This window comes from Danio aesculapii, chromosome 7, assembly GCF_903798145.1.
Source record: "Danio aesculapii chromosome 7, fDanAes4.1, whole genome shotgun sequence".
Taxonomy (NCBI): domain Eukaryota; kingdom Metazoa; phylum Chordata; class Actinopteri; order Cypriniformes; family Danionidae; genus Danio; species Danio aesculapii.
Genome location: NC_079441.1, coordinates 65,635,026 through 65,652,990, shown reverse-complemented (window position 1 = coordinate 65,652,990; position 17,965 = coordinate 65,635,026). Strand labels below are relative to the sequence as shown.

The 17,965-nt window shown below is 33.2% G+C and overlaps 1 protein-coding gene across 4 annotated transcripts in view; it reads right to left on the bottom strand.

The window, feature by feature from the left end:
* sbf2 (SET binding factor 2) overlaps positions 1-17,965 on the bottom strand; it is a 309,070-nt gene that overhangs the window by 165,268 nt on the left and 125,837 nt on the right. For all 4 annotated transcript variants that reach the window (XM_056462363.1, XM_056462364.1, XM_056462365.1 and 1 more), the window contains exons 7-13: positions 15,522-15,654; positions 11,076-11,184; positions 10,875-10,988; positions 8,602-8,679; positions 8,222-8,335; positions 1,761-1,889; positions 346-444 (exon numbers count right to left, since the gene is read on the bottom strand). In XM_056462363.1, the coding sequence (XP_056318338.1) occupies positions 346-444; positions 1,761-1,889; positions 8,222-8,335; positions 8,602-8,679; positions 10,875-10,988; positions 11,076-11,184; positions 15,522-15,654 (776 nt within the window). The remainder of the gene's footprint in view (positions 1-345; positions 445-1,760; positions 1,890-8,221; positions 8,336-8,601; positions 8,680-10,874; positions 10,989-11,075; positions 11,185-15,521; positions 15,655-17,965) is intronic.

The window sequence follows — 17,965 nt, the reverse complement described above, 5'->3', positions numbered from 1 at the left end:
TGAACACACATACACACACACACACACACACACACACACACAGGTCACAAGAGAGTCTAAGTGTTGAACACTGGCGAGGAACAGACGTCATCATGCACCTCAATCAAAGAGAACATTTGGGGCGGGCTCCTTTGAACTCTCCTTGATGCCCACACCATTAAAGATGAGAACACCGCCTTTTGCTCTCACTGAAAACGATCGAGCTATTTTGACGCTTAAGCTAGCAGTGGTGTGTGGATATAATAACACTTCTGCCAGAAACAAGCTCATAAATGGTCAGTGGAAGCCATTGAAGTTCTCAAACACCTGAAGGAAGTGACATGAGAACCCGCATCATGTGCTTACGTTTTTGTAAAGCTGCTCGGACAGCTCTCTTAAGCGCTTCTGGAGTTTGACCAGGTTCTCATCTTCATCCTTAAAGCAGTCGACGTCTAAAGCCACCAGCTAGAGAACAGAAACAAAGCCATTTAATGAAGAAAGTGATGAATCTGTGGTTACACTCTGCACAAGAAATCAGATTTTCCACCTGTAATTGATTTAACATTGCCCTGAACAATAGCTGGAATTTCGCTCAGCTCCACTGAGTCACGCATGTATTATCTTCCTCCTGTGGAATGATGTTACTTAGTAGGAGAGTAAATATTTGCTCTAACAATGATTCGATCCGATTACAGTTGTTTACTGGACCAGGCGATACAGTGCATGCTCACAAATTTCATTCGGATGTCATCAGAATTTTTTAATAGCACAAATTATAAAATTATTACAATATACAGTTAAAGTCAGAATTATTAAACTCCTTTTGAATTCTTTTTCTTTTTTAAATATTTCCCAAATGATGTTTAACAGAGCAAGGAAATTTTCACAGTATGTCTGATAATATTTTTTCTTCTGGAGAAAGTCTTATTTGTTTTATTTTGGCAAGAATAAAAGCAGTTTTTAATTTTTTAAACACCATTTTAAGGACAAAATTATTAGCCTCTTTAAGCTATCTTCCTTTGAAAGTCCTTTGCAAAACAAACCATCATTATATAATAACTTGCCTATTTACCCTAACCTGCCTAGTTAACCTAATTAACCTAGTTAAGCCTTTAAATGTCACTTTAAGCTGTATAGAAGTGTCTTGAAAAATATCTAGTCAAATATTATTTGCTGTCATCATGGCAAAGATAAAATAAATCAGTTATTAGAGATGAGTTATTAAAATTATTATGTTTACAAATGAGTTGAAAAAAAAAACAGAAATTGGGAAAAAAATAAACAGGGGGGCTAGCAACTCAGGGGGGCTAATAATTCTGACTTCAACTGTACATTATTTATTAGTTATCATTTTTATTTTCCAACAAATTCTTCTGCTTAATAACTTCAGCATGTTTGTGTCCTAGTTTCGTAATGTGAAAATAATAGGAGTGCAACGCTAGTTTAGCCTTTTGTTTATTTATATTTTGGATCTTTAGAAAAGTTTTACTGTTGAAAAACAACATTAACAGTTTTTTTTAGTCATTTGAGTTTTAAAATGGTGTTGTATGTGGTTTTTTTAATTTTTTAAAATATAAATGTATACATAATACCCTGATTTATGGTTTTATATAGTTATAACAAGAAACACGGCAAATAAAAAAACTCAGTATAGCCGATTAAACAAAAAAAAGCAAACAACAACAATCTAATTGAGTTATTAAAATAATCGCTAGTTGCAGGAATAACGAACAATCCCTTTTTTCCAATCGTCTTCCTTAGCTAATAAAGAAGCACTGCACCTCATCGAACAGATCGCAGGCCCTGTATGGAGGTCCCCGTTCAGACACGAATCCTGCGAAGGCCATGCCATCCAACACCTTGGTCAGGAAGTCATTTTCTATCAGGCCGCGCTGGCCCAGGAAGGCAGCCTGTTGAGGGTGAAAAACAAATTTAGCAATCAAACTAAAACTGTAGCATCTGCCAAATATCCGCTTTAAACCAAAAAGCCAAGTTGGAGAGACTGCTCAACACAAATCAGCATCCAGAGGAAACAAAGTCAGAAGTCTGGTGTTTCAAGATCAGATTCGGTTGCAGCTGGAAGTTAATGAGAATTATTTATATTATTTATCTAATTTCCCTTTATCGTCTACCCCATCCAATCCCTAAAACTAACCATCACAGTAATGTAAAAACAGTAGTTGTACTGACTATCATTTATGTTATCTAATAAATTACCCAATAAATTGTATTTTTAACATAGGGCTGGGCGATAAAATCGGTATTGATATTTATTGACCGAACACAATTGTCAATAACAAAAAAAAAGATTCGGTATGAATTTTCGGTATGAAGCGCTATAGTTTTATTAAAATATGGCTGCTGAGCCGTGCCCTGGAAGCAATGTCAAAAAGCTTAGGGTGTATGTTTGTTATTTCCAATGGAGGTGCGTGACTTGCATGACATGCATATGGGAGCGACGCGCACATGTTCTGCAAGCGGCACACACGTGACATGCGCACATTTTCCAGTCGCCCCCAGTTGAAAACCTCTGAACTTTTCCAAATGCTGAGAAGGCACTGCGATTCATGAAAGCAGAACTAACCAATCTGCTTCACACTTTGTATAAAATAAACGCATTTCAGTAATAACGGCAGACTAATTACCTCAGACAAACACAGCGCATCCAAACACTGCAGTGCTTTTTACTTTTCTCTATAAACTTGCATCAGAGCTGCAGAAATGAGTTGTCATCCTCTGAGAAAACGCTTGATGGTCACGAAGTTAAGAGAGAGGCCAGGGGAGCACGATAAAGGTCAAGGAAACCACGCACTTGTCACTTCAGGTCAGAATAACAACACATGTGACAATGAGTGCTGAATAGCAGCATTTAGGAGAACGTACATATAAAAAAAAGTATGTAAGGATGTCGCCAGACTGGCTTTTTGGTTTCTTTTCTTGTGCATCCCAGCCACAAGCACCCCATCTGAAAGAGTTTTTAGCATAGGGGGTAATGTAGACATTAAACTTCACAATCTGTAATGTTGCAGTCTGTACTTGAATAATAATGGTTAGTTCCTTTACTTGAAAGCTCAGATTTGATGATCATAATTGGTTTTGTTGACAGAGTTTGAGGTTTACTGTATCATTATTAATCACACCTTAAAGATGTTGATCTACCTTACAGTTTGCTTTGATTGTTCAGTATTTACACTTTACCATTGCACACACTTTGTGACATTTTATTCATCAAGTTTAAGAGTCTCTTTAACTTGTTTATTTTATTTACATTACATTTACATTTAGTCATTTAGCAGACGCTTTTATCCAAAGCGACTTACAAATGAGGACAAGGAAGCAATTTACACAACTATAAGAGTAGCAGTGAACAAGTGCTATAGACAAGTTTCAGGTGTGTAAAGTCTAAGAAGCAAAGCATTAGTAAAATCTTTTATTTTTTTTATTGTAAACAGATCAGATATGTTGTTTAAATATTTCAGTTTTTGATTATCAAAACTATTTGCCTTAGTAATGTTGGTCAATTAAAATAAAGCGGTTAAATAAAGAAATCCTAATGTTCATAAATACATTGTTTAAAATATTCAATAATTATCGATTTCGAATGATATGAAACATTATATTGTGACATTTTTTTTTCAATATTGCCCAGCCCTATTTTAACATCTACCCCTACTCTAAACCCAATCGTCACAGTACTGTAAAAATATAAATTATTATCATAAAGCGTCACAAAAATGATGCTAAATTGATGTGCATTTCCGCAGCTGTACCCTATCTAGACTTTATCTCAGAAGTCTGTTCTTTACATTAGCAGATACAGTAGAAGTCAGAATTATTCGCACCCCTGTTTATTTTTCTTCTCCAATTTCTGTTTAACAGAGAGATTTTTTTCAACATATTTGTAAGCATAATAGTTTTAATAACTAATCTCTAATAACTGATTTATTTTATATTTGATCACAGTACAGAATATTTTACTAGATATTTCTTCAATCTTTTAACTAGCCTAACTAGGTTAATTAGGCAAATCATTGCACAATGATGTTTTGTTCTGTAGACAATTGGGAAAATTGCTTAAGGAGGGTAATAATATTGACCTTAAAATGGAATTTAAAAGTTAAAAACTGCTCTTATTCTAGCCGAAGGAAAACAAGTAAGAATTTATCCTGAAGAAAAAATATTATATGAAATACTTTGAAAAATTTTCTTGCTTTGTTAAACATCATTTGGGAAATATTTGAAGAAGACAATCTACAAGAGGGCGAATAATTGAGACTTCAACTGTATATGAAATGAGAAGGGCATATGTGTGATTTAAACAGATCCCCCTGCAGCATTAGCCAGTAAACGAAGGAGAATTTGGCAGGACAAGATGCTCACTTTTGGAGACGTGAAGCATTCCTCTGCTATAATCTCAGCCATATGGGGTGCTTTTTTACGAGGGTCGTATTGAAACGTTGCCATGGAGACACCGGCTGACACAAACAAAAACAGGTTGGGGGGTGAAATAACACTCGCGAATGCTAATTTGATACTTTTCATATGGCTCACCGCAAGGACAATAGAGTGTTTTAAACAAAGCGACCGCGATATCATCGGCATAAGCGCTTACGCTAGCACTTCAAAGGCAAAAAACGTGGATGAGGCAAAGCTCGACGCTTATCTGCCGAGTTCATTGAGATTATTCCTTCATTCTCTGGCCGTCTCCCAAACCCGCAGTGTTTATGAAAAGGCAGGTGTTTGTACAAGTGCAGGCTGCCTTGAGTTAAGGTAAGATAAACAATGCTGTATTTCAAAGCAGCCAGAGTAGCTTGTACTGTACGTATAATGTGCAACAAGTCTAAAGAACATGACAGGCCATCAGGTTCAAATGTAAAAAGTCCACTTGAGAAGTTTATGCATTAAATCAGGAGCATTTAAATTATTTGTACAAATAAAATCAAACAAATAAAATCACAACTAACCATCTGATTTTGTTAGCTCACATTGCTAGTATTGTGGTGAACAATTCATCCGTGCATGTCATTAAGAATGAAAATTGCTTGCCCTTGTAATCTAATATTGATATCTGAATTACGTCTGTCTGAGGTATTGGGCGTGGCTAACATAACCACACCCCTCCAACTGTCAGTTTTGACAACAAACAGAAATGGTGTCTCTGTTAGTTTGTAATAACTCTTCTGAAACCTATTTTCTGATCTTTTCTAAATGAAATGCCTACTTTACTACATCCAATCAGCTCGCAGCGGGAAAAAAACAAGCCCCGCTCACTGTTTTCTCATTTAATATTCTGTTTCTCTAGGAACTCCGTCACAATATGGAAAAAATAGCAGTCGCAGCTTCTGGTTCATGCGGACTTTAAGGTAGAAAAAGAACATTGGATTGCCAATGTACTAACATAGTTTAAGCATGCAGAAGCGTGCGTTCATTTTTAAATCATACATTTACATGGTTTCCGCTACATTCATTCTTCCATGGCGGGGCGCCACACCAAAATTCATCCCACCACGGCCATATTACAGCCTCTCATATTTAAATAGCGGGTTATAATCGCACCACAATGTATTAAAGGGTATGTAATTTATAACAGGGCTAACTTTTCTGTAATAGTAGTAGTGCTGTGCGTTAATTGTTTAACCCTTTAAGGTGACATGCTGACTGACTGACTGACGTGATGGATGAGGCCAGCAAACACGATGATTTCGGTTATGATGAACATAGTTTCCATAATTATATTTTATTTATAGATAAAGGTCTATGCCTCTGCATACAATGACTTTATCTTACTGCAGTTTAGAACCGTTTCACTTTACTTCAGAACGCATCAATGCCACTCTGTAGGTCTATTGGAGACATTCATAAATATTTCTAGCAAATCTAATAAACGTTGGAGACATTCTCGTTACATAAACGCACTAAATCGCACTCCAGCAACATTTATTTGAGAGCGCACAAGAAAATCTGCACTTGAGCAGTGTATATTTGAGGGCGTGCAAGAAGTTTTGCGCACAAACAGAGGAAATCGGCACTCGAGCACAGAGATTCGCATGCTCATATTACATGAATGCGATTTCGACTTGTAATACTGCGCTCACGACATTTGTCAACGAAATAACGCCACAGGTAGGTAGTAAATGAATGTTCAAGTAAGCATTCACAGAATTTTATTTTTAAATATTCCGATGACACAGCCATACTAAGTTTACTTTATGAGAATGATGATATTGGTGTTATCTATCAGTCAGAAATTAGTCAGTTCGTTGAGTGGTGTGATAGAAATAAGCTAAAAATAAATACTAAGAAAACATGACCATCCTATTATTCAGTCAGAAATTTATAAGTACTTGGGCATTTACATCGACAGTTCTTTCACATGGAAAACACACATTGAGTGGGTTTGTTCTCGTTTACACCAGAGATTGTATTTTTTGCGGAGGTTGCGGCTTTTTGGAGTTAACAAGAAACTCATGATGTTGTTTTATAAAGCAGTTCTTGACAGCATTGTTAGATATGGTATCACAGTGTGGTTTGGCAACCTATCTGTTCAGTGTAAATCTAAATTGATGCATCTCTTAAAGACAGCATGGAAAATGGTTGGGCACGATGAATATTTTAATCCACGAGTTTTATATGAGAATTGTGTCCTCAATTAGGTGGAAAGGATTGTAAACGATCCAACTCATTTTTTGTTTCCTCATTACGAACTGCTTCCCTCTGGTAGAAGATATGGAGTCCCAAAGTGTAGGTTAAACCGTTATAAGAAATCCTTTGTACCTGTATCAGTGGGTTTATTTAATAAGCGTCTATCTTAATTACCATTATAAATTTTGTAACTGTTGTATTTTATATTGTTTTTATTGCTTGTTTTTAGTGAATGTCTGCAGCAATATGGCGATGCCCATAACAAATTTCCTGTCAAGGACAATAAAGTTTTACTACTACTACTACTATTACTAGTTGGTAGATCTAAGTAAAAGGTCTAACAGAGTCTGCCGCCACAGCTGGAAAAAAAAAATCAGAGGAAAGACTGATTTATATAACATAATTACAAACAATTTCACTATCAACTAAGGAATACATCAAAAATACAGTAGGAATATGGTAGGAACGAAGAATTAATTTCTACATTAAATGTAAATAAGTGAATTTGTCATTAAAATCTCATTACATGTGACTAAATATAAATTAGGCTGTTATAAAATCATTATTGACATCAAGCGAGGAATTTTAACCAATTTGTTTTATTCCACAGAAAAAAAGTGATGAGAAAAAATATTCATGACACAATTATTCACCTTATTCTCCGCGTTCAAGTGGGCGCAGCCATTTGAATAATTTTGGCTCGAAACTTCCGGTCTTATTCACTTCCATTCATTTTTAAACGTTAAAAACAGCTCGTTTTGCTGCTTGGTGTTGCAAACTGATATTTTCTTATTATATTATTCTACTTTGTCTGTATTCTAATGCAAACACTTGTTTGTAGAGTAAGTAGTTTGACCGTTTTCTGCCGTTTATTATTCCTAGTCATTTCTCCCATAGGCAACTGAATCGGAAGTTCTAAAACAATCGCCAAAACGCGCACACTTCCGCATTGAAGAATAAGGTCAATAATGGCCTCATGTTTATGACAGACTTATGACAAGTTATGATGTATTTGGTTAGTTTAAGTTGTCATAATGATCTCAAACAATGTCACTTTTGCATTTAAAATAACATAACTGAACGATTGACATTTAACTCAGTGAACAGCGGTGAACACCGGTAAACTGATGACCTGCTCAGCCAATCATAGTCCTTTCTTTCACAGTCATTTCTTGAATGACAGTTGTCATAAGCATGTACAAAATCGCATTCGTGATTATGAATGTTTAATAACCTTAAATTAATACTTCAAATCGAAAACAATATTATTTTATTTAATATTATCCCACTGGCTGATTATTTTGCTTGTTTTAAGCAAAACTCACCTAATTTTGACATATTATTTCGGCAAACACCCTGTCTAGATAATGCTTCTTTTAGGAATTTTTAGATATTTGGACTAGAAAGCAGCCAGCTGTGGCCTTCAAGTAAAGTGTAACAGTAAGAAGACCGTTCTCAAACACTCATTCTGCAAGCATTTGAAGTGTTGCACAGATTTACTGGAGCAATCTGGCATGATAACAGTAATCACTTCTAATCTCTGCTGCTCTGCGAATGAGCGTTAACATTATAAAGTTGCGGATCATCCGCCTCTTCTCACCTTGTGAAAGTGAATCACGGGTTCGGAATGGATGCGAATGAGCTGCAGACAGGACCTGTAGCCCTGGAAGAGTTGTGCAAACAAGCGCAGGAAGACGGCCCTCACCTCCTTATCCTGTCCAAAACAAGAAAAAGCCAGAATAGAAGGGACTGAGAAGCATTCCAGATACACATGTGAGGATGGAGTGAGTCAGACTGAACATTTTCGCGCCTCTCAAAATAACCTGCGTACGTGATGGGAGTTCAAACTCCTTTAATGAACAGATATGTCAGACACCCCCAAGACCCAATATAGGAGACTCCACATGTTGGAGTCTCACATTCCACTTACAGTAAGATTGTAAAAAAGAAAAAAAAACAACAACCCCGCGATGATCTTACCAGCAGTTTGAGGTTGGATGGAGCAGAACGAGGGGGTGGGAAGGCATTATCTGCTCCTTCCAGATCTGGGTGCAAAACCTGAAGACAAAGAAAAGTATTTACAGTGAGGTAATATCCTGCTATCAGTGGGAAGAAGGCAAATGGTGAAAATTTTGCTTTAGGAATGCCTCAGAATTGTATTACATTAAAAAATACATTACTTAATTACAGCACAAGAGGTTGTCTATGTTGAAAGTGCAGATTGGCCAATGAAAAAGATAGTAGGGGGGAGTTTCCATCACCCTGTGTTAATGTGCATTTTGAAGTATCGCTTGGGAAATGATGATGGAAAAGCCAAATTTCGGATAAAAATTGCTTAAAGGAATAGTTTATCCAGAAATAGTTATAAACCTTTATTAACAACTAACAACTACCATTGAAGTCAATGGTTACCGCGTTCCAGCATTTTTCAAAATATCTTCTTTTGTGTTCAAAAGATGAAAGAAAATATTATAAGTTTGAAATAAGTAAAGGGTGGGAAAATTAAGACAGAATTAGAATTTTTTGGTGGACTATCTGCTCCAGATCTGAGTGCAAAACCTGCAGACAAGGAAGGTTTTTACAGTGAGTGGGTTTCCATTGCTCTGTGTTAATATGCAAACAAATGATAGAAAAGCCAGATTTCAGATGCCTTAAAGCAGGGGTCAGGAACCTTTTTTCAGCAAAGAGCCATTTCTGATTTTTTTGGCAAATGGATTTTAAGAGCTATTGGGGGTGTGTGTATAAAACAAAATCTTTATTTGTGTCCATGCACAACTCAAAAATAAACAAATATGATGCATCACAATGTATAAAGACAGTATAAGGGGACAATCTATCGTATAAAGGACAATCTATCGAATTTTCTTTTTTTCGCCATCACCTGTCATGAACGTTGTTTGAGTTTACATGTGCGAGGTTAACATAGAAATGCAAGTTGCTTGCCTTTTATTGCTGTCGCAATTCAAGTTAATCCACAGTGCCACACATGCACATTGGTTGAAACATTATTTTATTGTAAACTGAGTTCTTATACAATTAGCTGTAAAAAAATGCAATGAAAAGGGAATTGTAATTTTATTTTTAATAGGAAACAGATTTCTAGTGATATATATATATATAATATATATATATAAATATATATATATATATATATATATATATATATATATATATATAACAACACAACTGTTATTTTCATACATTTAAATGATATTGATAAAAAAAAAATCAAAGACCAAAATAAATTACAATTATAATAACTTTACAAAAAAAATTTAATATTAAAATTCTAATTTAAAATGCTTTTTGAAAGATCTAATAAAATTGAAAAAAAGTGATTTATTTATTAAATGCAAGAGTTATTTTCATTGTTTTAAATGACTTATACAATTAAAATACAATTATAATATTTGTACAAAAAAATTAAATATTAAAATTAAACAAATTTTTGAAAAATCTAATAAAATCAAAAAAAATTTTTTACATACACAAAAAGCCCATTTAATGCATTAAAAATATTATTTTCATATTTTTAAATCACTTAAAAGGCCAAAAAATAGAATTATAAAATTATTACAAAAAATGGATTAAAATTATATTAAAAAAAATATTTTTTAATTTTTTTTTTAAGTTTTCAAGATTTATATACATAAAAAGCACATTAAATGCAAGTGTAATTTTCATGTTTTTAAACCACTTAATAAAAAGGCAAAATAAATGCAATTTTAATAATATTACTAAAAGATTTTAAAATGTTCATTGTTTTTTTTAAATGTTCAGAAAAAAATTTAGACATTTAGACATTGTTAACATGTTAAACACTTTAGTTACAGATATTTTGATTCATAACTAATTTATTTAGTTTATTAATTTAATAATTTATTTTTAAAATCTTTTTTGTAAATATAATAAATCACAATTTTATGATTTTAATGATTTTTTGGTCACACTTTATTATTTTAATGTACATTTCACAGTATTAACAAACCATTAACTAAGATTTTTATCTCAATAAACCGACTAACTGGCTGCTTACTAATAGTTAGTTTGGGGTTTGGGTAGGAATATGGATGTAAAATAAGAGCATACTTTATAAGCGCTAATAAACAGTTCATATCTTAAGTATAAGCCAGTAGTAAATGGTGTGAACAGCCACTTAAATTAAAGTGTTATCGATTTATATCCTACTTAAATGCAAAGTAGAGAAACACCATGCTACAATGTGTGTGTGCAACATGTACTTTTGGTATTACCATGAACAGTGCTTTTTGAGTATTGTGCAACAGGGGTTCAGGAAGCTGTGAAAGGTGGATACACTCTGGTATTTTTATCGTTCCTCCATCAAGGTCAGCAATGATCACATCGAGCTGTAAACAGAAACCAAAACGTAATCAGAAATCCCCGAACGAATGACAGAGCTGCACTGAAAAAGTGTCTTTTCTGCAAGGCCTCACCAGCTCCTGGATCTCGCTCTGGAACATGGAGTGAACGCCGATGATGAAGGGTGTAGGAGAACTCAACACCTCCAACAGGCGGGACGGGAGGACGGGAATGTAGGGGTAGCTGCGGTCCAAAGCAGAATTAAGCAACCGCAAACATCACTTCAAGTAATCAGCAGATGTTCGCATCAGACTGTTCTCATTACATACCGAGCTCAAAAATAGAACACACTGTTGCAAAAGAGCCTAAAAATAGACCTTTTTTAGAGGCAAAATTACTTGCTTATCATTTCTGAACACATTAATTCAGGTTTTTTTTTTTGTGCAGGGTTCGTTTCATTGGATTCAGCAACTTTTTCAGTTTCGTACACAATGTACTTAGATTGAACTTGAATTTATTGATTTTAATTTATTTATTGGCTAATTATGTGGCTAAAAAAGATGTTATAATTATTATTGTTATTATTATTAAAGAAATGGGTAACACTTCACAATAACTACACACTATGAACCATTTATTAAGCATTATAATATAGTGAATTCATTATTTGTTAAGGATTAACTGTACTTTAATAAAGGTTAGTAAGCAGTTTATAACTGAAGCAACAAGTGCTGTATTCTTGTTATAACCACATTTATATTACGCTTAATAATTGTCCTTTCATAATTTGTGACTGGTTGATTGTTCATAACTTAATTCAGTATTGCATTATTTACAAACCAACTGTATTTATGAGTGTCGATGGTTTTTAAATGATTAATAAACTATTGAAATGAACATTTCTATCAAACCTCTTCAGCTGCTTCTGAACGCTGCAGCACGAGTGGTCTTTGATGAACCCAAAAGAGCACGTCACTCCGCTACTCACCCGTTTCCACTGGCTGCCAGTTGCTGCTCATCAAATTCAAAGCTCTGATGTTTGCTTACAAAGCGACCTCTGGCTTTGCTCCTTCGTATCTGCTCTCACTTCTGCAGATTTATGTGCCCTCCAGAAACTTGCGTTCTGTGAATGAACGTCGCCTCGTTGTTCCATCCCTAAGAGGGAAGAAATCACTTTCCCGAACTCTCGCATTCAATCTGCCCAGTTGGTGGAATGAACTCCCTAACTACATCAGAACGGCAGAGTCACTTCCTGTCTTCAAGAAACGACTAAAAACTCAACTATTTAGTCTCCACTTTCCTTCCTAATCTGTAACTGCCTCTCTGGCTATACCACTAACTGTACTCTCTCAAAAAAACATTACTAATGCTTTGCTTCTTAGACTTTACACACCTGAAACTTGTCTATAGCACTTATTCACTGATGCTCTTATAGTTGTGTAAATTGCTTCCTTGTCCTCATTTGTAAGTCGCTTTGGATAAAAGCGTCTGCTAAATGACTAAATGTAAATGTAAATGTAAACATTTATAGATTTTATTATTCAGGCATATATTAATAGTTAATTTGTATGTTATTAAATGCTTTATTAACTCAACTCCATGCAGTTTTGTGACCTAATCTAAAGTGAGGATTATTTATGCTTTATGAATGCCTTATAGATGACAGTTAAAGGCTCAGTATCAAATGCACAATAATCTTTGCAATCTTATCTAAAAAGTGAAATTACTGTAAAGTTTAAACATTGCTGAATAACAGGAGTGTCAAAATACGACATAAAATAAATAATACAACAACAACAATATAATAATTTAACTATATAATTGGATGCAATGTTTAAACTGCACAGTCATTATATTTTAGATAAGATTGCAAAGATTTATTTTTTATTTGATGCCGTTTCATTTGTGGATCTTCAAACGAACAGAAATGAATAATGTTGTTTATGTTCTTATTTCCTGTTTAGAATTTAACTGAGCCTTTAATTGTCATTTATGTGGGATTTATAAAGCATAAATAGTCTTCACTTTAGATTAGGTTACAAAACTGGATGAAGTTGAGTTAATAAAGCATTTCGTCACCTTAGAATTATAAGGTTCTATCTGCGTTCTGATTTTGAGATATTGAGCTTCAAAGTTTTTGCATTCCATATAGAAAACAGTATGTGTGTAACATTAGTTTTTTAAATAAGAGGTCTTAAAATGTAAACAACTTATAAAAAAAGAACATCCCATAATGTAAAGAAGTTGTCATTTAATAAGAATATGACTCAATTTTGACACAAATGTCAGATAAAACTTTATAATTCTAAGGTGACGATTTATTAACATACAAACTTGCTATATGCCTGAATAATAAGAATTAAAAAGGTTAATTTGAATAGTTTATTAAGCATTTACTTACTCATTCTGAATTATCTTAAAAACCGCCAACTATGCTTAAATAACTGGTTTGTAAATAATGCAATACTGAGTTTAGTAATGAAAAATAAATCATTAACAAAGCATGAAAACACAATCATTAAGCATATTATGAATGTGCTTATAAGTAGGGCCAGACGGAATCTGCAGACGCTTTTTGCTATTTCTGTAGAGAATTTTGGTAAAAATCTGTGGATTTCTGCAGAATTCAATTAATTTTGAATTAATTTGGGAGTATCAGAACTAAAACCTAAACATGTGAAATAAAAAACAATATATTTTTAACTTTTATTAAATGTTTAACATTCAAATCCAATTAGATTCACTTCATTTGGTAAACAAAGTCTCTCATATAATACATCTACTAAAAGACAGAAATCATTACTGTACAAACTGCATTGTACATAAATCAGATGAACATTTTCATATTAGTCAATTATATTACTGTAATTAATGTAAAAACTGAATAAATATAAATTTACACACATTTACACAAGTAAATAAACAGAATTAATGATGAGCTGGAAATCTGCACAATTCTGCGCGCACAGATTCCATGTGGGCCTACTTATAAGTCAAGAATAAAGCATTTGTAGCTTCAGTTATAAACTGCTTACTAACGTTTATTAATGTAGAGTTAATGCTTAACATATAATGAATTCACAACATGTTAATGCTTAATAAATGATTCATAGTGTGTAGTTATTATCAAGTGTTACTAAGAAAGGTGATTATTGAGGTAATTAGGGTTATTTATTCTGGTTATACAGCATCTATATCACTAACATTAGATCTTGACTATGGCTGCACGATATTGAAAAAAGGGACCTTGTGATATTTCGTTCTTCTGCGATTTACTGTATATGAATACAATTTCGTCAGATGACTTGAATAGCTTGGTTCAGTTAGTAAAATAAAGAATCTTGCATAGATAACTGCAACAGAGCAAAATATACAAATGTACTAAACAGTGTATTATGGTTTTCTGAAGAGTGTAAAGCCTGTTTATATCACACGCGAAAGCAGTGCGTGTTTTTGTTGGCGTCCATGTTAACAGATTAGAGCTTTCATACCGTACGCAGAAGCAGCGCATCAGTGGAGAGCATGAGCTAGCAGTGCTGGACAACGTGCGCAGCAAACGCTCTGCCTGTGCTCTGCTCATGCGTTGCTCACACGCTGCTCTCATGTGCGGTGTGAAACAATCAGTGTAAAATATTACCATACTGCAAAAAATGCATTTCTTACTTATATTTTTGTGTCGTGTTTCTAGTGTTTCCTTAAAACAAACTAATTAATTGACCAACAGGGTAAGCAATAACCTTATGTCAAAGGATAAATGAGATCAGTTTGCTTGTTTTAAAGCTTCAAGATTTAAGAATTTTTAGATATTTGGGCTAGAAACAAGGCAAAATATCTAAGTAAGAAAAGCATTTTTGGCAGTGGAGTCTTCATTGTATGAAGTCAATAAAATTAATCATTAATAAAGTTACAAACAGCACAATTTCTTATGTATAAATGCCTAATACAGTCACAGGCTTCAAAAACACTTTCAAATATCATCTTTGACTAAAAAATATGTGGTTCCTGGTCAACTTTTATCCTGATTCAACACTGCACATCCTATGACATGACTATTGAGGGTGTGCACATTGACATAGATGCTAAAACAATACAGTTGGTGTCAGAGTTATTAGCCCTTCTGAATTATTAGCCCCACTCTATATTTTTTCCTCCAATTTCTGTTGAACAGAAAGATTTTTTCAACACATTTCTAAACATAATAGTTTTAATAACTGATTTATTTTATCTTTGTCATGATGACAGTACATAATATTTGACTAGATATTTATCAAGACACTAGTATTCAGCTTAAAGTTACATTTGGAGGCTTACTAGGCTAATTAGGCAAGTTAGGGTAATTAGGCAAGTCATTGGTTTGGTTTGTTCTGTAGACAATTGAAAAATATATAGAGCTAAAGAGGGCTAATAATATTGAGCTTAAAATTTTTTTTATTTTTTTTTTATTCAAGCCGAAATTAAACAAATAAGACTTTCTCCAGCAGAAAAATATTATCGGAAATACTGTGAAAAATTCCTTGCTCTGTTAAACATCATTTGGGAAATATTGAGAAAAGACAAAAGCAGCCCTAGTCTTGACTCACCTGTATTTAAGAGGAAACATGAGGGTCTCTAAGGCACGGCAGGCCTCTCCAAGCCTCTGATAGCTGGAAGAGTGGAACAAAACCTTGTGCTCCGTCAGAACCGCACAAAAGAGACTAAGAACATTCTGGATTCCTGCAACAGAGATAAACAACACAAATGCAAATCAATTACTAATGAAAGATCGGCAACATTTAATTCAAATCAAAGATCTTTTATGAAAACATGATAGAGGTTATATAATCATCAGCTAACCCTTAATATAATATTTATCACAGTGCATTGAAATACAATATATTTCAGTATATGGGCCCATATTAGGCCTTGTTAGTTACTGTTTAAAATGCAACAAAGGTACCAATTTAATAAAACAATACCTGACACCAATAGGTTTTACTGTAGCATTAATTTTATATTGAATTTTTATTGTCTAATATATTTAACAGACGAACAAATTTGACACCTGACACTGATAGCAGACAAGCAAAGCACAATAATTTGTTTAAAATGTAGGATTTTTTTCCCTTTGATAGTGATGCCGATTGATTTTCTTGTATAAATGTAATAAATGTACATATTTTATTATTTTTAGCTCGAGGCTAAACAGAAGCCAAAAACTTGCACAAAACAAACAAGCAAGCAAGCAAAAATATATTCTATTTTGAGTAAATAGAGGTGAATGAGAGAGAATTTGGAAACAAAATGACATGCATGGGCAAGGAGTAAACATTACATGGGGAATAGGAACAAAACAGATGTTTTGCTAAAAAACAGTTACCTAGCTAAACATTGAAAAGAGGAGTATTACTATTAAGAACATTAATAAGAATAAGATGGAGAAGAAGAAGATTAAGTAAAGAATAAGTAGTAAAGAAAAAAGGATTAAACAGGAAAAAGAAGAAAAGAAAATGATGAAAAAGAAAAGGAAATAAGAATAATAAGAAAAAGAACAATAATAAGAAAAAGTAGAAGAAAAAGAAGAAAAAGTAGAAGAAAATAGGTAAAGAATGAGAAAAGAAAAAATAAGAAAAAAAAATTAAGAAAAAGAAGATGAAGAAAAGGAATAATAAAAAGAAAAGAAGAAAAAGTGGAATAATAATAACAAAAAAATTAATTAAACAAAAAGAATAAGAAAAAGAAAAAAGTAGCATAAAATACGAAATAAGAATAAGAAATAAGAAAAAGAAGTAAAGAAAATAATATAAGAAAAAGAATAATAATAAAAAGTAGAAGCAAAAGAAAAAGAAGTGAAGAAAAAATATAAAAGAATAATAATAAAAAGTAGAAGCAAAAGAAAAAGTGAAGAAAAAATATAAGAAAAAGAAGAAGAAAAAGTAGAAGCAAAAGAAAAAGAAATGAAGAAAATAATATAAAAATAAGAAGAAGAAAAAGAAAAAGTATAAAAAGAAGAAAAGGAAAAAGAAAACAAAACTAGAAGTAAAGAAAAGAAGAAAGAAGAAAAAGTAGAAGAAAAAGAAGAATAAGAAATAAGTAGAATAAGAACAAAATAAGAAAAAGTAGAAAAAGAAGTAAAAGTAAAGAAAAATAAAGAATAATAATAAGAAAAGACAGAAGAAAAAAACAAGAAAAAGAAGAAAAATAATTAAAAGAAAAAGTTGTATAAATAGAAAAATAATAAGTAAGCAAAAAATAAGTAAAGAAAAAAGTAGAAAAGAAAATAAGTAATAAGAAACGGAATAAGAAGAAAAAGAAGTAAAGAAAATAACATAAGAAAAAGAATAAGAAGAAAAAGGTAGAACAAAAAGGAGTAAAGAAAAAGAAGAAGAAAAAATAAAGAAAACTTGTAATAAACTTAATCCAAGCAAATTATTGACTCCAACATCTTGTAGATGATTTTATTGACTTATTAAAGCAAGTAGCTGCAAAACCATCAAGATCATCTAAAAGCCGTTGTGCATTAGCAATGTGTCCACACTGGCATCTGCAAACATTTGCTGGGCTTACTTCCGTTGTTTGAGATAATGGCATCAGCCAATCAGAGAAGGCATGCAAATAAACAACGATATCAATTCAATTGCATACCATCTCTATCATGATGGTGCAAATAATGCGCCAAGAATGTCGAATATGAAACAGCATCATAAATCATGTGTCAAAACTCCTCAATGGGAGTCATCTGAAAGAGGGCGAGAGATAAAAGTTTACAGTTCCTGTTTTTGTTTGTCATCAACATACCAGTGAAGCTATTAATCACACGCTCGGCAGAAACAGAGACAGCCAACCATTAACACACGTATCCGCAGCGCTGCCGGGGTCAGCGTTCCCATTATGTCTGTGTCAAACTCTGATACGCACCAATAAACAGGAACTAGATATGAAAATTCACATTGTCTGTCCTGTTGACCAAATACCTGAATCCAACAATGAGCAAAGAGAGGATGAAATGTTTGGGAACATGGCATACTTATCATTCCACTAGACCTGT